Source organism: Leopardus geoffroyi, chromosome C3 (genome assembly GCF_018350155.1).
Source record: "Leopardus geoffroyi isolate Oge1 chromosome C3, O.geoffroyi_Oge1_pat1.0, whole genome shotgun sequence".
NCBI classification, from domain to species: Eukaryota; Metazoa; Chordata; class Mammalia; order Carnivora; family Felidae; genus Leopardus; species Leopardus geoffroyi.
Window position 1 is genome coordinate 113,028,465 of NC_059338.1, and position 24,966 is coordinate 113,053,430.

At 38.8% G+C, this 24,966-nt stretch overlaps 1 protein-coding gene and 1 pseudogene across 3 annotated transcripts in view; both read left to right on the plus strand.

Annotated features, from left to right (window-relative positions):
* CDH17 (cadherin 17) overlaps positions 1 to 24,966 on the plus strand; it is a 73,528-nt gene that overhangs the window by 13,556 nt on the left and 35,006 nt on the right. For all 3 annotated transcript variants that reach the window (XM_045454216.1, XM_045454214.1, XM_045454215.1), the window contains exons 3-9: positions 2,634 to 2,732; positions 17,193 to 17,327; positions 18,257 to 18,395; positions 20,787 to 20,945; positions 21,049 to 21,248; positions 23,775 to 23,906; positions 24,215 to 24,365. In XM_045454216.1, coding sequence (XP_045310172.1) covers positions 2,634 to 2,732; positions 17,193 to 17,327; positions 18,257 to 18,395; positions 20,787 to 20,945; positions 21,049 to 21,248; positions 23,775 to 23,906; positions 24,215 to 24,365 — 1,015 coding nt within the window. The remainder of the gene's footprint in view (positions 1 to 2,633; positions 2,733 to 17,192; positions 17,328 to 18,256; positions 18,396 to 20,786; positions 20,946 to 21,048; positions 21,249 to 23,774; positions 23,907 to 24,214; positions 24,366 to 24,966) is intronic.
* LOC123587069 lies at positions 8,192 to 8,288 on the plus strand (annotated as a pseudogene).

The following is a 24,966-nucleotide window of genomic DNA, read 5'->3' on the forward strand; positions in this document are numbered from 1 at the left end:
TTTCTCGTTTCCCCCACACCACCTTTCCCAGTTCGGGCAATGTGGCTTGATGACTCAGAACACACACACGCATTTTGAAATCTTTATAGCCCAAATAGAAATGTTAATGGGCATGTAGGGAGATTTGCTGCCCTGTTACGAGAACCCAACTTTGAACCTTGCAACTGAGATATACCCTCCTGTCCCGATAGGTGAGCCAGCTTGTCCTCGCAGGAAGAACACAGCCTTGTTTGTGAGGTTTGCTCGACTAATGGGAGTTTCTTCTGGATGCCATTACTAGTGTGAGCTGCTGAAAGACTGGCCGCTTGCTGACATGAGCAGAAAGTTGATGAAGGCAGTTTGCTGTTAAATCATGATCCCACAGAAACCACTGCTCTTATCTTGTACCAACCATGGTGGTGCCTGGACATTTGCACCCAGTTCTTGTGTCCTGCCCTCCAGAGGATATGTGGAAAAGGAGTGTAGGGGAGAAAGAGCCCCCAGAGGAAGATATTCCCTTAAAGGAATTGATGAGCTAGAAGTCTATAACGTTATCGTGTCAGTTAAGGATGCTTTTAGTATAGGCAATAGAAAGTTCAACTTTGGAGTGGCTCTAGTAAGTCGAGGTTTATTTCCTCAGATAACGAGAAGCCTAAAGTGGACAGCCCAAGGCAGGTTTTGCATTTCTGTGATATTATCAGAGACTTGGGCATCATTCTCTTCACTCCACCATTATTTGAGTTAATTTGTTCCCTTGTGGTTTCATGACGGCCACCATAGCCATAGACATGTGGTCCATGGTCTGAGCAGGAACAACGGGGAAGGGGGGTGACAATGCTGGCCACATCTGTCCTTTTTCATTGGAAAATAAAAGCTTGACCAGAAACCCTCCAGTAGACTTCACCTTTTGTTTCAGGAGCCAGAACTAAGTCACTCAGCTCCCTGCTAGCTGCAGGGGAGTCTGGGAAAGAGACCTCTTGGCTTCCCGAGAGAGAGAGGTTGGTGATGGCTGGGGGCAGCTAGTCCACAGGCCTTCCACAATCTGAGGGAGTGGAGACCAAATTCCAAAGCCCTCTGTGTTTTCATCTGACAGACAACCAGTATCAAGTTAATCGAAATTCAGTGAACCAAGGGATATAGTGGAAGGCCTTCTCCCAAACTCTCATACTGATTGTTCTTGGTTTATTCTCAGCATGTCCATCCCAAGAGTGTACTTGCTCTCCCTGAAGAAGTGGCAAACAATTCTCTTCCCCCGAGTTCCTCACACTTTCTTGACTTTACCTCTCCAGCTCCCCAACCATCAACTCCTCATATTATACTTCTGATCCTAACCTATCCCACCCATGATTTCTACACAAGTAGACCTGAAGAACCACACAAGAAGCATTGGGTACGGGTGCTAAATCCCTCATTCCAGAGGGCGCCCTCTGTGGGTGGGTTGATGGCTGGCTGTCCCCCTGTGTGCCACCTGTCATGCTCTGTCTCACTTTAGAAGGATAGTTGTGGTGGGACATGGAGGGATGGCAGGGGTTGCCGCTGGATGCTCCCCATCCTCCTGGGTTGGGAATGGTGGGAGTCATACCCTTCTGTACATCCTTGATGTCACCTGTTTTCCTGTCAGATTGTCTTGGTCCTTTTTTGTTCCCTCTGGTAGGTAGTGGGGCATAGCAGCTGAGGGCAGCCATTGCAGAGTTGCAATGGGTTAGAATCCTGCTTCCTGTCAGCACCTGGCCAAACTGCTTACCCTCTCAGCATCTTAGTCTCATTGCCTGTAGAATGGAGCTGGCAGTAATAATTTGTCCCCAGGTGGTTGTCAGGATTAACTGTTTTTAGGACTGAGTTCGGCACATAACTAATTTCTCTTCTTACTGTCCCAGCCACCACATACTGCTATTCCAGCCTGAATTTGGGTGTCTGCAGAGGTTTCTTGCCTGTCAAATTCAAGGTCTTTTGGCTTTAGAAATGTCTTAGTTACTTGAAGTAAACATTTTGTTCTTTTTTTTTTTTCCTGTATGAGCATGGATTGCTAATCAAACGTTAAAATAGTAAGCTTTTCTTGAAGTTACAGTTGTACCAAGTAAGCACTGTACTCAACACATCTAAATATTTTTTTCCCTTATAAATTTAGTTGTCCTTGAAGTGACCATGAACTCTAGGGTGCTGGGAATCTTCCATAAATGTCCTTCTAAATGAATAGGAGTGGAGGAAAGGTGTTTTAAGAAGCTGATTTAACACTGTGTTGTATTTAGAAGACAAAGTGGCATTGTGGGCAGATAGAAGCTTTTGTTCAGTTAGATCTTAGTGTGTGTGCCCTGACAACCACTTAAGGCATTTACTCTGGGCAAGTAGCTTCACCTCTGTGAGCCTCATTTGTAACATGGGAGTGTTAATATTCTCTCTACAGGGGGATTGCTTGAATGGTTAAAGGAGAAAAATAGCACAAGACTCATGGCAAGCCATCTTGATATAGTGAAACTCAACAATATCAGATCTCTTTCCATCTGTTTTGACTATACTTTGCATTGTTTTGACTAGGTTAGAATGTTGTGTCTTCTATATCAGTCCTAGAAGCCATAATAAAATTAGCAAGTGGCATATATATATTCATAATGATGGGTACGCCAATTTTCTTTTTTTATTTCCTTTTTTAACAGACAGCTGGATATGGCCAGGAGAGGAAGTTTAGTGGACCCCTGAAACCCATGACATTTTCTATTTTTGAAGGCCAAGAACCAAGTCAAGTCATATTCCAGGTAATGGCTACTCTTGATCACTGTCACCTTCATTTTACAGGCTCTCACAGTGGACTTTACTCCTTAATCTACTGTACAGCAGGAAATAAAATAGAGGCATGGCAGATCTCATTATCAAGAATGATTTCAGAAGCTAAGTTAAACAGAGAGATGGGTGGCCTCAGTATTGTAAGGGGTTGTACGTGACATTCTCATTCAGACTTCTTCAACCATGTCTGGGGGAAATGCTCCCATCCCTGGGGGTGCGCAGCTTGGTGCCTATAGGCACTGCCTCTTCCTCAGGGTGGGAAGGGAACAAGTCCCTGGAGTGGGATGGCCATCTGACTATCCATCCAATGAGCATGCTGCTTGAAGCATTTGAAGATGCAGATTCTCTGGAGTAGCACTGGCATGGTGTGCTTTTCCTTACTATCTTCTCTGAACCCATCCCTGGGCCCTGGCCGGTGGGTTGGCCATGCTGGGAGGCGGTCATCTCATGTAGTTAGATAACTGAGAAAAGCATCAGATTGAGGGTGGACTGTAGATGGAAGTAAGAGACTCCAGCTATAAAGGGGACCGAAAAAAGGCAGCAGCATGGACACCTGCCCTGTGCTGCCAGAGGAAAAAGCATGTACCGAGGACTGGCAGTATAGAGTAGGTATTCCGTGGGCATCTATTGAACTTTCCATTGAACAGAATCAGGACCCCATAGAGGCAATCTCCAACTTACAAACTTCACAGACCTGGAAACTGGCTTGGTAAGATGATTCTAGTCTCTGAGTATCCCAGTCAGTGCAATCATTTCTTGGGTTGCTCCACCTCTTTTTCTGTTCTTTTTCCATTAGCCAGCCACCCTACAAAGCCCATCTCTTCTTGGCCAGAAATGATAGTCCAGTTGTTATGGCTGAATGTTTCTTACTTATGGGTGAGTGTGTTGGAGGAGAGGAGTAGGAGATGAAGGGGATTTCCTTCCTGGGATCTCAGAATCTTTGTGTTAGAAAAGACCTTGGAGACTTTTGGTACCAACCACTTGTTTTACAGATAAGGAAACTGAGGCTTAAATAAGTTATTGGCAGAGTTGAGGTTAGAAAACAGATCTCCTGATACCTGTTTGGAGATGGAGATACCATAGTCTCTCCATTTTGTATAAATTTAAGTAAGTTAACAACAACACTGAGATTAGAAAACAGGTCTCCTGATACCTGTTTGGAGATGGAGATACCATACTCTCTCCATCTTTTGTATATGGAGAGAATGCAGCAAACCCAGTTATGGTAGGATGTACTTTGAACTCTTTATTGCAATGGTGCGGAGGTGTTGCACAGATACTTTTATTTGGTACCACTGGAAATATTCTTGCCTGGAGTTTGGGAGACACAAAGCAAGCTCAGTGCCGCACGAGGCTGATCCTTGGGTTGGTAACATATCTTAAAACAAAAAAGAACTAAACAGCCACAGACTTCTTTCACTGAGGATTTTCAACTAGCTCCAGTTCAGTACTCTAGGGGCTTCTAGATCATAAGATAATATAATACAAATCTAAGATAGGTCATTTTTTTCCTTGTAATGAGATTTAGCTTACACACCATAAAACCTACCATTTAAAATGTGCAAATCATTGATTTTTAATATATCACAGAGATGTGCAACCATCACCACTAATTCTAGAACATTTTCATCAGCCTCAAAATGAACCCTGTACTCATTAATAGTCCTCATTCTCTTCTCTTCCGAGCTCCTGGCAAACACAAATCTACTTGCAGTCTCTATTTGCCTATGTAGACATTTAATATAAATAGAATCATACGTGTGGACTTTTGCGTATGGTTTCTTTTACTTAGCGTGTTTTCCAAATTTATCCATACTCTAGCAGATATTAATATTCCCTTTTTAAAAATTTTTTTTTCTTCAACGTTTATTTATTTTTGGGACAGAGAGAGACAGAGCATGAACGGGGGAGGGGCAGAGAGAGAGGGAGACACAGAATCGGAAACAGGCTCCAGGCTCTGAGCCATCAGCCCAGAGCCTGACGCGGGGCTCGAACTTACGGACCGCGAGATCGTGACCTGGCTGAAGTTGGGCGCTGAACCGACTGCGCCACCCAGGCGCCCCAATACTTATTCCCTTTTTATAGCTGATTAATATTCCACTGTATGGATATATACCACATTTTGAATATCCATTTTTTCAACTGATGGACATCTATGCCTATTATGAATAATGCTATTATGGACAGTCATATACAGCTTTCTGTGAGGACATATATTTTCAATTTTCTTGGATATATACCTAGGAGTAGAATTGCCGGATCATAGTTAATTCAATGTTTAACTTCTGAGAAACTGTAAAACTGTTCTCAAACCAACTGAACTATTTTACATTCTTACCAGCATTGCTTATAGGTTCTGATTTCTCCACATCCTTGCCAATGCATGTATTTATCTGTTTTTATTACAGCTATCCTCATGGGGGTGGAATGGTACTTTTTGTGGTTTGGGTTTACATTTCCATAATGACTAATGATGTTGAATATCTTCTCATGTGCTTATTGGCTGTTTGTATATCTTCTTTTTTTTTAAATGTTTTTTTTTTTTTTTTTTTCCTGAGAGAGAGAGAGACAAAGAGAGAGAGAGAGAAACAGAGCACGTGTGGGGGAGGGGCAGAGAGAGAGGCAGACAGAATCCAAAGCAGGCTCTGGGCTCTAAGCTGTCAGCACAGAGCCTGATGCGGGGCTAAAACTCATAAACCGTGAGATCATGAACTGAGCCAAAGTCGGACTCTTAACGACTGAGCCACCCAGGCGCCCCTGTATATCTTCCCTGGAGAAATATTTTGCCTATTTTTAAACTGGGTTATCTTGTATTGTTCTAAGAGCTCTTTATATATTCTATATTACAAGTTCCTTATCAGATATATGATTTGCAAATATTTTCTCACATTCTATGGGTTATTGTCTCACTTTTTGATAGTGTCATTTGAAGCACAAAAGCCTTTAATTTGATGGGATGTTTTCCATTTATTCAGATCTTCTTTAATTTCTTTCAACCATGTTTTATAGTTTTCACTTTACCAACATTGTATTTCTTTTTTAAATTTATCTTGAAGTATGTTATTCTTTTTCCTCCTATTGTAAATGAAATTATTTTCTTAATATCATTTTCAGATTATGCTTTGCTAGCATGTAGATATACAATTGATTTTTTTATACTGATATTTTATTCTGCAACCTTATTGGACTTGTTTATTAGCTGTAATAAGTTTTTCAGATTCAGTATGATTTTCCATATATAAGATCATGCTGTCTTTGATTAGTTTTACTTCTTTCTTTCCAATCTGGATGTTTTTTTATTTTTTTTTCTTGCCTAGACCTTGAATAAAGCCTACATAGAAGTGGCAAGATTGGGCATTTTTTTTTTCTTGTTTCTAATCTTTTGGGGAAAGCTTTTAGTCTTTCATCATTAGTTATAAGGTTAGCTGTGGGTTTTTCTTAGATGGCCTTTATCAGGTTGAGGAAATTACCTTCTATTCCTGGTTTGTTGAGTATTTTTTTTTTTCATGAAAGAATATTGGATTTTGTCAAATGATTTTCTGCCTCTGTTGAGATATTAATTTGGATTTGTCCTTTATTCTATGAACATGGGGTATTAAATTAATTGATTTTCATATATTGAACTAGTCTTATATTCTGGTATAAATTCCACTTGATCATGGTATATAATCATGTCAGGATGATACTATCCTCTTAGAATGAGTTGGGAAGTATTCCTTACTCTACTTTTGGGCTGCATTTGTGAAGATTTGGTTTTATTTTTTCTTTATGTGTTAGGTAGAATTTACCAGTGAAGTCAACTGGTCTTGGGGTTTCCTTTGTGGGAAGTTTTTTGATTACTAATTCAGTCTCTTTACTTGCTATAGGTTTATTCAGATTTCCTGTTTATTTTTTAGTCAGTTTTGATAGTTTTCATCTAAGAATTCATCCATTTCACCAAGGTTGTCTAATTGATGGGTAAATAATTACTTATCATATTCTCATTAATCCTTGTTATCTCTGAAGGTTAGTAGTGATGTCTGCTTTTGCATTCCTGATTTCAGTTATTTGAATCTTGTTTTTTTTTTTTCTTGATAAGCCCAGCTAAAGATTTCCCAATTTTGCTGATCTTTAAAAAAACCCAAATCCCAATTTTGTTGCTTTTTTTTCTCCTTTGCTTTGGTATTCTCCATTTTATTAATTTCCATTCTAAAAAAATTTTTTTTAATGCTTATTTATTTTTGAGAGAGAAATTGACAGAGGACAAGCAGGGGAGGTGAAGAGAGAGCGGGAGACACAGAATCCAAAGCAGACTCCAGGCTCTGAGCTATCAGCACAGACCTCAACGCGTGGCTCGAACCCATGAACTGTGAGATCATGACCTGAGCTAAAGTTGGATGCCCAACTGACTGAGCCACCCAGGCGCCCCTCACTAATTTCCATTCTAATCTTTATTTTCTTCTGCTTGCTTTGGGGTTAGTTTGTTTATCTTTTCCTAGTTTCCCTTTATTCATCTTTTTCTAGTTTCTCAAAGTAAAAGATGACTGACTTGAGATCTTTCTTTTTTTATAAACATTTACAGCTAAAGATTTAGCTCGAAGTACTGCTTAATCTGCATCTCATGAGGTTTGGTCTGCTGTGTCTTCATTTTAATTCATCTAAAAGTATTTTATAATTTCCTTAAAAAATTTTTTTATGTTTTTATTTTATTTTATTATTTTATTTTAGTTTATTTTTTAACTTTACATTCAAGTTAGTTATCATATAGTGCAACAATGATTTTAGGAGTAGATTCCTTAATGCCCTTTACCCATTTAGCCCGTCCCCCCTCCCACAACCCCTCCAGTAACCCTTTGTTTGTTCTCCATATTTAAGAGTCTCTTATGTTTCTGTCCCCCTCCCTGTTTTTATATTATTTTTGTTTCCCTTCCCTTATGTTCATCTGTTTTGTATCTTAAAGTTGTCCTATGAATGAAGACATATGATATTTGTCTTTCTCTGACTAATTTCGCTTAGCATAATACCCTCCAGTTCCATCCACGTAGTTGCAAATGGCAAGATGTCATTCTCTTTGATTGTCGAGTAATACTCCATTGTATATATATATATACCACATCTTCTTTATCCATTCATCCATCGATGGACATTTGGGCTCTTTCCATACTTTGGCTATTGTTGATAGTGCTGCCATAAACATTGGGGTGCCTGTGTCCCTTCGAAACAGCACACCTGTATCCCTTGGATAAATATGTAGTAGTGCAATGGCTGGGTTGGGGGGTATTTATAATTTCCTTTTTGATTTCCTCTTTGACCTGTTGGTTATAGGGTGTGTTATTTTCACATATTTGTGATTTCCCCAAATTTCCTACTGTTTGGTTTCTAATTTTCTTCTGTTGTGGTCAGAGAATATATTTTGTATGATTTCAGTGTTTAAAAATGTATTGAGATGTGGTTGCTTCAGCAGCACATGTACTAAAATTGGAACGATACAGAGAAGATTGGCCCCTGGACAAGATGGCATGCAAATCCACAAAGCGTTCCATACTTAAAAATAAAAAAATAAAAAAATAAAAATGTATTGAGACTTGTTTTATGGCCTAACATATGATCTATCCTGGAGAATTTCCATGTGCATTTGAGAAGAATGTGTATTAGGGTTTTGTTGGATGGAGTGTATTTTGAGTGTATTTTGGGGGTCTGTCGGTAGGTGATCTTTGTCTGTAATTGTTATAGTTTCTTGATGGATTGGCCCTTTATAGAATGTCCTCCTTTGTCTCAATTAACAATTTATGTTTTAAAGTCTGTTTTTCTTCTAAAAGCAGTCAGGCTTAATTTCACTCTGATTTTGAAATGTAGTTTTGTTGGATATACAATTTTTAATTGGCAGGTTTTTTTCTTTCAGCATAGTCTCCATGAGAAACCAGGTGTTCATTTCATTGAGGATGCCCTTATGTAATGAGTCTTTGCATTTTCAGCATTCTCCCTTTGTCTTTCACATGTTTGATGATGTGTCTAATTTTGAGTCTCTTTGAGTTTGCTGTAGTTGGATTTAATCCAACTTCGTGGATGTATCATATTTTTCTTGAACTTGGGAGGCTTTTGGTCATTCTTTCTTCAAATAATCTTTTGGCCTCTTTTGTTCTTTCATTTCCTTTTTTGACTTTCACTATGCATGTGTTTGCTTGATGGTTCTTCATTGGTCTCTAGGATTCTGTTAATATTTCTTCATTCTTTTTTTCTCTCTGTTCTTCACAGTAGATAATCTCAATTGATTGAATATCAAGTTCACTTATTTTTTCTTCTGCTATGTCAGATCTACTGTTGAACTTTCTATGAATTTTTTATTTCAGTTCTTATACTGAACTGAAACTCCAGAATTCCTATTTTTAAAAAATAATTTCTGTGGGGTGCCTGGGTGGCTCAGTCAGTTAAAGCATCTGACTTCAGCTCAGGTCATGATCTCACAGTCCGTGAGTTTGAGTCCCACATCGGGCTCTGTGCTGACAGCTTGGAGCCTGGAGCCTGCTTGGGATTCTGTGTCTCCCTCTCTCTCTGCCCCTCCCCTGCTCATGCTCTGTCTCTCTCTGTCTCAAAAATAAATAAAACATTAAAAAAATTTTTTAAAATAATCTCTATGTCTTTACTGATATTCTCTCTTTGGTGAGATATCATTTTAATACTTCCCTTCAGTTCTTTAGAAATAGTTTTATTTAGTTTTTGAGCCTATTTAAAATAATTTAAAATCTTTATCTAGTAAATGTAACATCTAGCCTTCCTCAGAGGCTATTTCTACTGACTGCTTCTTTTCCTGTATATGGGCCTTACATTCTTTTTATTAGCATGTCTCATAATCATTTGTTGAAAATTAGACATTTTATTTTTATTTATTTATTTATTTATTTATTTATTTATTTATTTATTTTTTAAACGTTTATTTATTTTTGAAACAGAGAGAGGCAGAGCATGAACAGGGGAGGGACAGAGAGAGAGGGAGACACAGAATCTGAAACAGGCTCCAGGCTCTGAGCTGTCAGCACAGAGCCCGACGCGGGGCTCGAACTCACGGACCGCGAGATCGTGACCTGAGCCGAAGTCAGCCGCTTAACCGGCTGAGCCACCCAGGCGCCCCGAAAATTAGACATTTTAAAGAATATGATATGGAAATTCTAGAAATCGTATATCCTCCTCTTTCCAGTGTTTGTTGCTGTTTGTTTGTTTAATGACTTTCCTGAATTAATTTTGTAAAGTGTATATTTTTTGTCATGTGTGGCCATTGATATCACCAAATGATTGAACTGAGATTTCATTTGCCAGGGAGTTCTGTGTGCATGTTGGACACACCTTCAAGAATGTGGTAAACAGTTTACAACTCTGCCTTAGCCTTCACTTTTTGCTTGCACAAAGCCTCAAGGTCAGCCAGAGGTGAGATATTAGGGCCTTCTCAGGTCTTTCTTGAGTAGGTACACAGCCCTACTTGTGAATGTGGCTTTCTACACTCCCAGGAATATATGGAAGATTATCAATGCCCCCTAGGGTCATCTTATTTCCCAGATTAACCTTTTAAGTATTTTGGTCAGCTTCTTGTTTATATTAACTATTATCACTGCCTCAGGTAGCTGCAAAGTTGAATAATTGCTGATAATTATTTTTGACAAATTCCCCAAGAGAAAAATTGTTTGCAGTGAGTGAACTCCCAAATTCCTCACACTATATTTCCAGGAAACTTCCAGATAGGTCAGATAACAGCATTTCTCTGGGGGTGGGGCTTTTGGGAAACTCCAAACCCTTTCTCCCTTCTCCATGGTACTGTGGTTGTGAGGCTGTTGGATTTCGAGACTACTGTATATCTTTTTTTTTAATTTTATTTTTTTTAATTTACATCCAAATTAGTTAGCATATAGTGCAACAATGATTTCAGGAGTAGATTCCTTAGTGCCCCTTACCCATTTAACCCATCCCCCCTCCCACAACCCCTCCAATAACCCTCAGTTTGTTCTCCATATTTATGAGTCTCTTCTGTTTTGTCCCCCTCCCTGTTTTTCTTGAATAAGGGACAATGGAATTTGGGCAATTCAATGTAATCACAAAGCTTGGTTCTTATTGACAGTAATTTTCTTAAATAAACACTCCTTGGATTTTGCAAGTTTTTGGTTAATTTCCAAGGTTCTGATAAAGTTTATATTTATTTACATTTTTTTTCCAGTTTCTCATTGCTTTTATGAAGGACAAGTTTTGTTTTTTTTCCAGATCATTACTCTACCTTTCCCATTGACATCTAAGACTTTTCCTTAAAACACAAAATAGTAACACTTTCATTTAGTAGATAAATAACATAATAGCAACAAGCAAACACTCACAAAAAAGTATTCACCCACAGTTCTACCCACTTAACACATCAAATATATTTTTTTTCCATTTCTTGCCCACTGACATGAATGCTTTTGGTACTATTACAACCATAGTCTAGATTTACTCTTATATTCTCCTTCTGTTATTTTTCATAAATCCACTTTTTTCTTGTGCTGCTTCATACTTTATAGAATGAATATTTTAATTATTAACATTCTATCAACTTTATTATGTACAGTAGTAATTTTATCATCTTTAGTTTTTGATCATTTAGGAATTTTCAACTTTCCAATATTGTAAATAAGGCTACTTATACTATAAACATGTAGCTTAATGTTTAAAAAATATTTCTTTAGGATAACTTCTGTTTGGTGATGTTTTCTATCAAAGGCTACATTTTATGCCTCAAGTTATTTCAAAAAGATTGTGCTAACTTAAATTTCCACCAATAATATATGTGTTTCTTTACATCCTTTACAACATTGGCCGTTATTAGTTTTTAATGTTAATAAATAATATAAAAATGTATTAAAATTATTAATGAGGTTGAGCAAACTTTTATGTTTGCTTCATTTTATGTGAATTTTCTTTTTTTTAAATTTTATTTAAATCCAAGTTAGTTAATATATAGTGTAATAATGGTTTCAGGAGTAGAATTTAGTGATTCATCACTTACATTTAGCACCCTGTGCTCATCCCATCAGGTGCCTTCCTTAATGCCTGTCACGCATTTAGCCCATGCCACAACCCAACACCCCTCCAGCAACCCTCAGTTTGTTTCCTGTATTTAAGAGCTCCTTCTCTGTTTTTATCTTATTTTTCCTTTTCTTACACTATGTTCATCTGTTTTGTTTCTTAAATTTTATACAGGAGTGAAATCATAGGATGCATCTTTCTCTGACTTATTTTGCTTAACATAAGACATTCTACTTTGATCCACATTGTTGAAAATGGCAAGATTCCATTCTTTTTGATCCTTGAGTAATATTCCATTGTGTGTGTGTGTGTGTGTGTGTGTGTATCTTTATCCATTTGTCAGTCAATGGACATTTTGGCTCTTTCCATAATTTGGCTTGTTGATAGCACTGCTCTACACATTGGGGTGCATGTGCCCCTTTGAATCAGCATTTTTGTATCCTTTGGATAAATACCTAGTAGTGCAATTACTGGGTTGTAGGTTAGCTCTATTTTTAACTTTTTGAGGAACCTCCATACTGTTTTCCAGAGTGTTCGTACCTGTTTGCATTCCCAGCAGCAGTGCAAAAGTGTTCCCTTTTCTCCGCATCCTCACCAATATCTGTTGTTTCCTGTGTTGTTAATTTTAGCCATCTGACAGGTGTGAGGTGGTATCTCAATTGTGGTTTTGATTTGTATTTCCCTGATGATGAATGATGTTGAGCATCTTTTCATGTGTTTGTTGGCCATCTGGATGTCTTCTTTGGAAAACTGCTCATGTCTTCTGCCCATGTTTTCACTGGATTATGTGTTTTTTGGATGTGGAGTTTGATAAGTTCTTTATGGATTTTGGATACTAATCCTTTATCTGATATGTCATTTGCAAATATTTTCTCCCATTCTGTTGGTTGCCTTTTAGTTTTGTTGATTGTTTCCTTCACCTTGCAGAAGCTTTTTATCTTGATGAGGTCTCAGTAGTTCATTTTTGCTTTTGTTTCTCTTGCCTCGGGAGACATGTCTAGTAAGAAGTTGCTGTAACCAAGGTCAAAGAGCTTGCTGCTCGTTTTCTCCTCCAGGATTTTGGTGGCTTCCTGTCTTGCATTTAGGTCTTTCATCCATTTTGAGTTTATTTTGTGTATGGTGTAAGAAAGTGGTCCAGGTTCATTTTTCTGTATGTTGCTGTCCAGTTCTCCCAACACCATTTGCTGGAGAGACTGTCTTTATTCCATTGGATATTCTTCCCTGCTTTGTCAGAGAAGAGTTGGCTATAGATTTGTGGGTCCTTTTATGGCTTCTGTATTCTATTACTTTGATCTGTGTCTGTTTTTGTGCCAGTGCCACACTGTCTTGATGATTACAGCTTTGTACTACAGTTTGAAGTCTGGAACTGTGATGCCTCCAGCTTTGGTTTTCTTTTTCAACATTACTTTTGCTATTTGGGGTGTTTTCTGGTTCCATACAAATTTTAGAATGGTTTGTTCTAGTTCTGTTAAGAATGTTAGTGTTATTTTGACAGGGATTTCATTGAATGTGTGACTGCTTTGGGTGGTATCAACATTTTAACAATATTTGTTCTTTTGATCCATGAGCATGGAATGTTTTTCCATTTCTTTGTGTCTTCTTTATTTCTTTCATAAGCTTTCTATAGTTTTCAGTGTATAGTTCTTTTATCTCTTTGGTTAGGTTTATTCCTGAGTATTTTATGGTTTTAGGTGCAATTGTAAATGGGATGGATTCCTCGATTTCTCTTTCTGCCGCTTCATTATTGGTGTGTGGAAATGCAACTGATTTCTGTACATTGATTTTATATCCTGCAGCTTTGCTGAACTCATGGATCAGTTCTAGCAGCTTTGGGCAGAGCCTTTCAGGTTTTCCATGTAGTGTATCATCATATCATCTGCGAAGAGTGAAAGTTTGACTTCTTCCTTGCCAATTTGGATGATGCCTTTTATTTCTTTATGTTGTTTGATTTACTGAGGCTAGAACGTCCAACACTATGTTGAATAACAGTGGTAATAGTGGACACCCTTTTCATGTTCCTGACCTTAAGGGGAAAGCTCTCAGTTTTTCCCCATTGAGGATAATATTAGCTGTGGGTTTTCATATATGGCCTTTGTGATCTTGAGGTGTGTTCCTTCTACCCTGACTTTCTTGAGGGTTTTTATCAAGAAAGATGCTATATTTTGTCAAATGCTTTTTCTGCATCTATTGAGAGGATCATGTGGTTCTTACCCTTTCTTTTATTAATGTGATGTATCATGTTAATTGATTTGTGGATATTGAACCACCACCACAGCCAAGGAATAAATCCCACTTGATCATGGTGAATAATGCTTTTAATGTGTTGTTGGATTTGGTGGGCTAGTATCATGTTGAGAATTTTTGCATCCATGTTCATCAGGGAGATTGGTCTGTAATTCTTCTTTTTAGTGGGGTCTTTGTCGGTTTTGGAATACCAAGGTAATGCTGGCCTCATAGAATGAGTTTGGAAGTTTTCCTTCCATTTCTTTTCTTTTTTTTCTTTTTTCTTTTTTTTTTAGAATAGCTTCAAAAGAATAGGTATTAACTCTTCCTTGAATGTTTGGGAGAATTCCCCTGGGAAGTCATCCAGCCCTGTACTCTTGTTTGTTGGGAGATTTTTAATTACTGATTCAGTTAGTTGACTGATTATGGGTCTGTTCAAATTTTCTTTAAAATTTTTTTTAATGTTTATTTATTTTTGAGAGAAAGAGAGATAGGGAGACAGAGGATCTGAAGCAGGCTCTGTGCTGACAGCCGACAGCCTGATGCTGGGCTCGAACTCACAAACCATGAGATCATGACATGTGCCAAAGTTAGGTGCTTAACTGACTGAGTCACCTAAGTGCCCCCTCAAATTTCCTACTTCTTCCTGTTTCAGTTTTGGTAGTTTATGTTTCTAGGAATATGTCCATTTCTTCCATATTGACAATTTGTTGGCATATTAATTGCTCATAATGTTCTTTTTTATTGTTTGTATTTCTGCAGTGTTGATTGTAATCTTTCCTCTTTCATTCATTATTTGGGTCCTGCTTCTTTTTGATAAATCTGGCTAGAGGTTTATCAATTCTGTTATTTTTTTCAAGGAAACAGCTCTTAGTTTTGTTGATCTGTTCTATTGTTTTTTTGATTTCCATATCATTGATTTCTGCTCTAATCTTTATTATTTCCCTTCTTCTGCTGGTTTTGGGCTTCATTTGCTGTTGTTTTCCCAGATCTTTCAGTTGTGTGGCTAGGTTGTGTTTTTGAGACCTTTCTTCCTTCTTTAGGAAGGCCTGGATTGCTATGTACTTCCTCCTTAGACTGCCTTTGCTGCTTCCAGAGGTTTTGGACTGTTGTGTTTTCATTTTCATTGGCTTCCATATACTTTTTAATTTCCTTTTTAATTTCTTGGTTAAGCCATTCATTCTTTAGTAGGATGTTTAACCTCCAAGAATTTGTGGTCTTTCCAAATTTTTTCTTGTGATTGATTTCAAGTTTCATAGTTTTGTGGTCTGAAAATATGCATGATATGATATTGATCTTTCTGTACTTGTTGAGGGCTGATTTGTGACCTAGTATGTGATCTATTCTGATCTATTCTGGAGAGTATTCCATGTGTACTGGGAAGAATGTGAATTCTACTTTAGGATGAAATGTTCTGAATATATCTATTAAGTCCATCAGGGGCAGTGTGTCATTAAAAGCCATTGTTTCCTTGTTGATTTTCTGCTTAGATTTTCTGCTAAGTGGGATGTTAAAGTCCCCTACTGTTATGGTATTATTATCAATGAGTTTCTTTCTGTTTGTGATAATTAATTTATATATTTGGGTGTTCCAAGTTGGGGTCATATATATTTACAATTGTTAGATCTTCTTGGTGGATAGACCCCTTAATTATGACATAATACGCTTCATCTCTTGTTACAGGCTTTGTTTTAATATCTAGTTTGTCTGATGAAATATGGCTACTCTGGCTTTCCTTTGACATCCATTATATTATACGTGAATTTTCAATTTTTTAAAATTTAATTCTTTAAAAAAAATTATTTATTTATTTATTTATTTATTTAATGTTTATTTATTTTTGAGACAGAGAGAGACAGAGCATGCGCTGAGCATGGGAGGGGCAGAGAGAGAGGGAGACACAAAATCGGAAGCAGGCTCCAGGCTCTGAGCTGCCAGCACAGTCTGATGTGGGGCTCAAACCCATGAATCATAAGATCATGACCTGAACCAAAGTTGGACTCCTAACTGACTGAGCAACCCAGGGATCCCATGAAATTTCTATTCTTGTGGTCTTAAAAGTGCTATAACTATTCCATGAGTAATTACTGATATTTTCTTCACTTCTGAAAAATCAATTAAGATTGTCATATAGAATTTTATCAAGTTGAAGCCACTTTTAAATTGCTTTCTTAACATTAAAATGTCTCTTAACCTTTGTCATAATGTTTAGAAGAACCAAATGACATCTTTTTTTTATCTTAGAAATCACGTTATCCCTTTTAATGTTTCTTTTCTTTTTTTAGTATAATTTATCGCCAAATTGGCTAACATACAGTGTGTGCAGTATGCTCTTGGTTTTGCGGGTAGATTCCCGTGGTTCACTGCTTACATACAACACCCAGTGCTCATCCCAACAAGTGCTCTCCTCAATGCCCATCACCCATTTAGAAGCTGATAATGTTAGGGCACCTGGGTGGCTCAGTTGGTTAAGTGTCTGACTATGGCTTAGGTCATGATCTCACAGTTTGTGGGTTCGAGCCCTGTGTCAGGCTCTGCACTGGTGGTGAAAAGTCTGCTTGGGATTTTCTCTCTCTCCCTCTCTCTGCCCCTTACCCACCTGTGCTCTCTCTCCCTCTCAGAATAAATGAATACACTTAAAAAAAAAAGAAGCTGGTAATGTTATAGCTTTCAGATATTCTCAGAAAAATCTCATCTAACTACAGCCACAATTTAAAGCATCAATTTGCTTTTATCAATGTGTTAAATTATATCATACATTGTTTCTTGAGGAAATGTATTTTAAAAGATAGTTAATATTCAAGTGGACATTTATTTATTTATTTATTTATTTTAATGTTTATTTATTTTTGAGAGAGAGAGAGAGAGAGAGAGAGAGAAACAGAGTGTAAGCCAGGAAGGCACAGAGAGTGAGGGAGACACGGAATTGGAAGCAGGCTCTAGGCTCTGAGCTCTCGGCGCAGAACCTAACACGGGGCTCAAACCCATGAACCACAAGATCATGACTTGATCCCAAGTTTGATGCCTAACCAACTGAGCCACCCAGAGCAAACTTTTAGAATGCACCACTTTAAAAGCTCAGATCTTATTTAATGATTGTACAAATGAAAACGTTACCTTTTCTACAAATTCTACAACATTGTTTTTTCTTTACAACCTAATCTGATTTTTGCTTTCTTCCCCAGTTTAAGGCCAGTCCTCCTGCTGTGACTTTCAAACTAACTGGAGAGACAGATGGCATATTTCAGATACAACCAGATGGACTTTTGTATCATAACAAAGCCCTGGATAGAGAAACAAGAGCTGTTCACAAACTCCAGGTGAATTGAAACCAGACAAAGGAATCTAACTCCAACCTCTCTGAACATCTTTTATCTTAGAAGAATCACTGGCACCTGCATCTCTTTCACAGAATCCTGTTACGGCTCTCTTGACATTAATGTCATGCTTTGCAAACCTCATTTGTCAATTTTTTACCAACTACAAAGGGATACCCCTTTGGGTATGGCAAAGATACCCTTTTCTTCAGGCTTTTTAACCAGAGTAACCCAATTTAAATTGCCAAGGCCCTCAGAAAGCATTGCTTGCCCAAGCATGGCCATGCTCAAGTACCTGGACCAAAACCAAGCCAACCCTTCTCTGATATTCCACTGGTATCTTCCTTTGGTTGTTGTGTGGGTTCTGGATCCACAGAGAAGGCAGCATCAGTGCTAGGACAGACCTCCTGTGGGCCTTGCAAGAAGCAGAAGTAACCAGTGGTCAGAGGATCTGACTAAAGATAGCTTCTCCCTCTTTGTCCTCCTTAGTTTTTCATGGTTTGTAGCTGAATACATGGGAATGGCAGAGAGCTCATTGTAGGAAAAAAAAAGAACAAGCAAAAGCTTCTTGTCTGGTAACTTCTATTGGCTTTGCAGGTTGACCACTAAAATGCTCTGTAAGAGGACATGGCACTTCCACAGCCTTAAGGGTCAAAGTGTTCTTATCTAACTGACTCCAACTATTGAGAAAAGAAGCACGTCCAGTGTCCAGTATACCCTACTGCTGGAAGAACAAAGTCATGATTAGCCAGATTTAACTGATAGGGTCCCTGCTTTAGTACCTCCCAATATAGGGCTTTTATGGGTGTCTTTCACCCCTATAGTCACAAGGCTATTGGATCTTTGACCTCCAATTTCCTTCAACTGACTTTTGAGTGTGTGATATGAAGTTCAGACTCATCTCGGTGGTTTCCTTTTCCTCTCTACATCAGGTCTCCACCCTGGATGCTTATGGAGCCACAGTGGAGGGCCCAGTTCCCATCACCATAGAAGTGAAGGACATCAATGACAATCGACCCACGTTTCTCCAGCCAAACTATGAAGGCTCAGTAAGACAGAATTCTCGTCCAGGTAAAAGGCAGGAGTCTGGAGATATTTATGGAAAGGTAGAAGAATACCAGGCAGAAGGAGCAGATTTGTATGGCTAACAGCTGCGGCTATCACTCATTAAGCACTTCCTGTCATATTTAAATTTCACAACAGTCATCTAGGAGTTAGTTTATTATCTCCATTGCTCTAAGACATGGTTTCTCAGCTTTGGCACTACTGACATCTTGGACCTGATAATTCTCTTTTTGTCAGGGGCTGTTCTGTGCATGTTAGGATGTTTAGCAGCATCCCTGCCATCTACTCACCAGATGCTGTTACCAACCCCTCTCCCCAAGCTGTGACAATAAAGATGCCTTCAGACATTGCCAAATGTCACCTGGGGGACAAAATCTATCCAGTTGAGAACTATGATTCTAGAATGAGCTTTAGAACACCTTAGAGCTGGGAGCACCTGGGTGACTCAGTTGGTTGAGCATCTGACTCCTGGTTTTGGCTCGGGTCATGAGTTCATGGTTCGTGGGTTCAAGCCCCATGTTGGGTTCTGCACTGGCAGTGCAGGAGCCTGCTTGGGACTCTCTCTCTGCCCCTTTCTGTCTACCCCTCCCCCACTTGCTCTCTGTCTCTCTAAATAAATAAATAAATAAACTATATAAAAAAAGAATATCTTAGAGCTCTAAGACACTCAAGAATACTCTAGGGAAGTGAGCTCAGTCTCTTACATTCTCCCAGAAATCTACACGCTTATGGTCACTGTTGGCTCCCAGTTCTTTTTCTTCTCTTACTTGCAACTCCTGCTTACAGTCCATCCCTTCACTATGCTTCTACCCTTCATTTACGTTAAAGCCCCTCATCAAGGCATTATTTAAGATTTGGGGAGATGAAGGAGCATTATATCATAATATGAATATGAAGAAAACAAATGTGAATATTAGACTTCTGAGTTTTCATAAAGACTCTTGGCCATTTCCACCAACTCAATGTCAAGTTTCCCTCTATGTTACTTAATCTTGTATCTCTTTCTTCAGTGCCACTTCTAGTAACTCAGGAAGAACATTTCTTCCACTTTATCATGTGCGGCAATTTCACTTTCTGTTCTTGAGACCACAACCAAAGACTCACTTATGAATTTTGCTAAATAAGAATCTTCTTTTTTTTTTTAATTAAAAAAAAATTTTTTTAATGTTTTATTTCTTTTTGAGACAGAGAGAGACAGAGCATGAGCAGGGGAGGGGCAGAGAGAGAGGGAGACACAGAATGGGAAGCAGGCTCCAGGCTCTGAGCTGTCAGCACAGAGCCCGACGCGGGGCTTGAACCCACAAACTGTGAGATCATGACCTGAGCCAAAGTCGGACACTTAACCAAATGAGCCACCCAGGCACCCCAAGAATCTTCTAAGTCTTACCCTTTCTCTCTTCACCAATAGGGTCTTCTAGATCAGTGGTTCCCAAAATTTTTGGTCTCAGGGCTCCTGTGTTCTTTTAAAAATTATTAACAACTCCAAAAATCTTTTGAATATGTGGATTATATCCAGCGATGTGCTGGTAAATGTTTAATAGCTATCTTTCTGAGGGGAGAAGCCCTGATTTGTAACATTTTCCAATTTCTGTGGTATAAATACTCCCAACATGGCTTATTTTAAGCTACCAGTGGTGTTAATAATTGGTTCACAAAGTTTCTGGAAATTCATCGAGCTGGCTCTAGTACATCACTGATTATCAATATTTACCATATTAGAAATTTAAAAAATTAATTCATTGTAAGTAATAATAAACATATTTTAATGAAAATAACTATTTTTAAGGGCAAAAGGAATTATTAAGAATAGCTTTGTTTTAATCTTTGCACATCTTTTTAATAACTGGATTAATTAACTGAAAGCAGTTGGATTCTTGTGTCCTTTTCTGCACCCATTCTGTTGCTATAGGCTGTTTTAGTTGAAGCATATGAAGAAAAACTGGCCCCACACAGATACGCAGTTGGAGAAGGGAGGAGTATTGTAATAGCATCCTCAGATAACTGTGGATATTCTTTGATACTACACCAGAACTCAACAAGTGGTGGTTTCTTAAAGGCTGGTGAAAATGTGAAATCTGAAACTATACCAAAGCCTTTTTTTTGATACTCCTTTATGCTAAAACCCATCAAATTATCTTGTGCTTGACTGGATATTTTACATATGCATGACTCCATCAAACCTAAAATAATCTCAAAGACCCCTGCAAGTCCCTGGACCATACTTCAAGAAACCCCATCCTAGGGGAAGGAAGCAGAGTAAAGATTTATTTCCCCACTGGTATAAATTATGGTACCTTCCCCCATCCTATCTCTGCCTCTTAGAAGATAAAAGTGGCTATGATTGGTTTGGATTTCAATTAACATATTTTTCCTCTCTGGATATGTTTTGTTAAACAGGAAAACCCTTCATGTATGTCAATGCTACAGACCTGGATGACCCAACTACTCCCAATGGTCAGCTTATTTATGAAATTATCATCCAGCTTCCCAAGATCAATGATGTCATGTACTTTCAGATCAACAACAAAACAGGGGCAATTTCCCTTACCCTAGAAGGTAAGTCAAATGATGCCCTCAAAAGACTGAGTCAGGAAGAGGGACCTAGATCTGTGTTACCCTTGGAGACACTTCCTTTTCTCTTCTCTCCTACTTCTCATAGGATCTCGGGAATTGGATCCCATTAAGAATCCTTCCTACAGATTGGTGGTCTCAGTGAAGGACATGGGAGGCCAGAATGATCATTCCTTCAGTGACAGCACATCTGTGAACATTATGGTGAAGGAGAATATTTGGAAAGCACCAGAGCCTGTGGAGATTGTAGAAAACTCAACTGATCCTCACCCCATCAAAATCACTCAGGTAGTGCCCAAGGAATGTCTCCAGACTACGAGATAACTTTTTTTTTAGTTTATTTATTTATTTTTGAGAGGGAGAGGGAGAGAGGGAGAGAGAGAGAGTGCAAGCAAGGGACACAGACACAGACATGGACACAGAATCTGAAGCAGGCTCCAGGCTCTGAGCTGTCAGCGCAGAGCCTGACACAGGGCTTGAACCCACAAACTGCAAGGTCATGACTTGAGCCTAAGTCGGATGCTCAACCAACTGAGCCACCCAGGCACCCCTCAAGACAATGAGATAAATGGCCTCACTTTGTAGAGGCCCTCTGTCATGGTCTTCACTGATATATTTATTGGGTACATTTTTACATAGCATAATTATAAAACAAACTAAATAGACAAAGTCTCTGGCCCTGAGTCTCTGGAGTTTATTAGTTTATTATCATGGGTAAACCCTGGACTTTACCAACTTGGATTCAGATACACACACATACACACACATACACAAGCTTTAAAAAAGAATTGTACTCACCTTCCCTTCCAAGTAGATACTACTAATATACATGATTTGAATAGCAGTTGCAAATATTTGTGAAAGACTGCTTCTTATTCTTGTGAGAAAATCTCTATCAAATAGACTCATCCCATCAGAGACTGAGGGACAGACACAGGACTGGCTAAGAGTAGGAGTCAAGTAGGCAACCTGTACTCTTGGAGACCACCCTCCTGCGACTCCATCTCCTATATGTGCCTCTACTCTTCATTCAAATGTCCCCCCTCTTCCCACCTCTGTGGTTGGTGCTCTTACCCTGGGTCCCCTCCTACCTTAGATTCTGGAAATCTACCTTCAGGTCCACCCAGATCTGATATTTTCTGTAAGATCAGGGGGTTCCTTGACGTGAAAACTGTGGGTTAGTGACAGAGCACTAGATTTTGAAGCAGATAACCAAAACCACATGCCTCCTCCATTATTTTAATGACTGATCGTGAATAAGCCATTTAACTCCTCTGAGCCCCAGCTCCTCTTCAATAAAATGGGGATAATAATACCTCTCTTGTTGTTGTGAAGAGTAACTCAGCAACAGTATTTGTGAACATGGATAAAAGGTTTTAATATTATGAGTCTCAGTCTGTAGTTCCCCTAAGATATTTTTCTGAATGATGTTGTTAGGGGTCCTGGAATGGCCCATCCCATCATACCTATTGTCAATCTTAAAAGGATTTTTATTTATTGAAATATTGAATTAATGAACTTCACCTTCGGGGTGAAAAAAAAGAATGAAAGCAAGAGATATTCTGCTTTATCAGCTAAGAAAATGTGTCAGGACTCACAGCCATGCAAATTTCAGACTTGGGGCCTTTACTAAAGTCTTATTTATTATGTAGGTTATCCCCACAAGGACTTAGAAATGCTAAAAAGAGCACACGTGTTTGTTTGTTCTCAGGGCTGTCAATGTAAAGAAATTCGAGGTGCTGCACCTAATACCCAGGCCTGGGGAAAGTGCTTTGGGTGTCTTGAGACCCAGGAAGAAGAGTAGAGGGAACAGCTCAAGAGAAAAGAAGTCAGACTGAATTTTTAGGACACAAGGGGAGCTCTCTTAGAACCAAGAACATGGTCTTTGGCTTGACAGGAGGGTGGTGTTTAAACAGCTAACAAGGGGCAAGGGTGGTTCCTTGATACCCTTCCCAAGCTGGTCTGAGAGAATAGTTCAGTCTGGAAATTTCTCATAGCCATAGAGAAATTTCTCATAGCCATAGACATTGTGCCCTGGTTTCCTCACTTATAAAATGGGTATAATAATCTCTACCTCTCCACCTCATGGGGCTCTTTGAAAATTTAATGAAATCGTACATAAGAGCGTTTAGAATTGTGTCTGGCATGTGGCAGATCCTCTGTAGGTGTTATTATAAGTATTAGAATGTCAGAGAGGCCAGGCTGTGTCTCTAGCAAGTTGACTGATCTTACCATTCAGTTTATTTTTTGCCAAGTTGTTTACGAACAACACTAGAAGTTGGCAGTTATTCTTGTCTTTGGAGTCTCTAAGACTAAATATTTAGGGGATGAATGTGCTTTTTTTATGTACTATTTGTCTTACTTAAATAATGGCATGGAGAAGAGTTTAGAGTGTCTCCTACTGCTTTTATCATTGCCATTGTTGAGTTTCAGAAACTTGTCCTATGTCATGGATTTGTTCTCAGATAGTACCAGCTGCAAAGTACTTTTTGTTTCTTGAACTAATGTTTCATGGATATGAAGTCTCCATGGTCAGACCTCCAAAGGAGCAACCCACAAATTCTTTAAAGATTCACAAAGACCTGCTTTAGAGAAGAAAAACACCCCTGTGTGCTTTTTTTGAGCAATGTAACTTGGTAAAACAAGAAAACAAAAGGCTTAATTTTGGTTGAGTATGAAGTAGTTCTAGGAAAACACAGACATAAAAACAAGATCGTCAGAAATTTCAAATTGAAAACCGGAAAATTGTTTATTCCTTTCTGGTTCTCTTGGTCCTGATCTATCTTTTCTCTCAATTCACCCTGGGCCCTGTAGGTGCAGTGGAATGAGCCAGGTGCACAATACTCCTTAGTTGAAAAGGAGAAGCCGTCAACTTTACCGTTTTCAATTGACCAGGAAGGAGGTATTTATGTGACTCAGCCCTTGGACCGTGAAGAAAAGGATTCGGTGAGTAAGTCTGGGAGGAGTTTCACAGATAGCAAGACAGAGTGCAGTGCCTACAGACAACTAAATGCAGAATCGATTCTACATAAAAACAACAACGACAACCAGAGCCCCAAACCGTGTTCTGGACCCCAGTATATTATTTCTCTCAAAGACATGAAGGCACGCCCACAGATCCAACTCATTTCATTTTTTCTCGTCTTCCAGCTCTAAGTAAATTGAAAATAAAGGGGTAAATCCAAGCTGTTTCCTCTGCCTTTTAAAGGGGATGATGGAGGAGTCCTGTCTTAACACTGATCTTCCTGTTGTAGTATGTTTTTTATGCCGTGGCAAAGGATGAGATTGGAAAACCGCTTGCCCTCCCACTGCAAATTCGTGTAAAAGTGAAAGACATTAATGATAATCCACCTACATGTCCATCTGCGGTGACCGTATTTGAGGTCCAGGAGAATGAAGACATAGGTAAGAAAAGAGAGCTGTTCGAAACTGTGTAACTCTCCACCATATACTACCTCTGTAAGCCCTTTCTCCTCTCTACCAGGTGGTGGGTGGGCAGGTAAGCCTGGTCGGGGATCGGTTGTCCGTGTCTAGCACAGCGCAGAGATTGAATACACTTTGGACTCCCATAGGTACAGTATTTTGGCTCAAACGTATGTGGGTGGTGCTCTGAAACTGGAGCTTTTATGACTACGACCACCACTATATTGCTACTACTACTACCCATTTACTACTACCAACTACCCTGATTATCATAACCATTTATGGATGCCAGGATCCTGTATACATATATAAGGTTATCTCATGTACAAGGTTGTCCCATCAATTCTTATTTGCCCTTCTAACAATCCGATAAAATCTCGTCAAACTTGCTAAATGATTTAAATGATCATTTACATCCAATGTCAGATACCTTACAATAAGTAAGCACTACGAATGCAAGTTGGCTTTTGACCCTTGATTCTCCCTCTCTAGGAATCAAATAATTGTTCAGGAAGATGGTAGATGAAGCTCAAGTCCTACCTATTTTTGTCCTTTCGTTCTCAATTTGCTTTGTTTCTTTTCA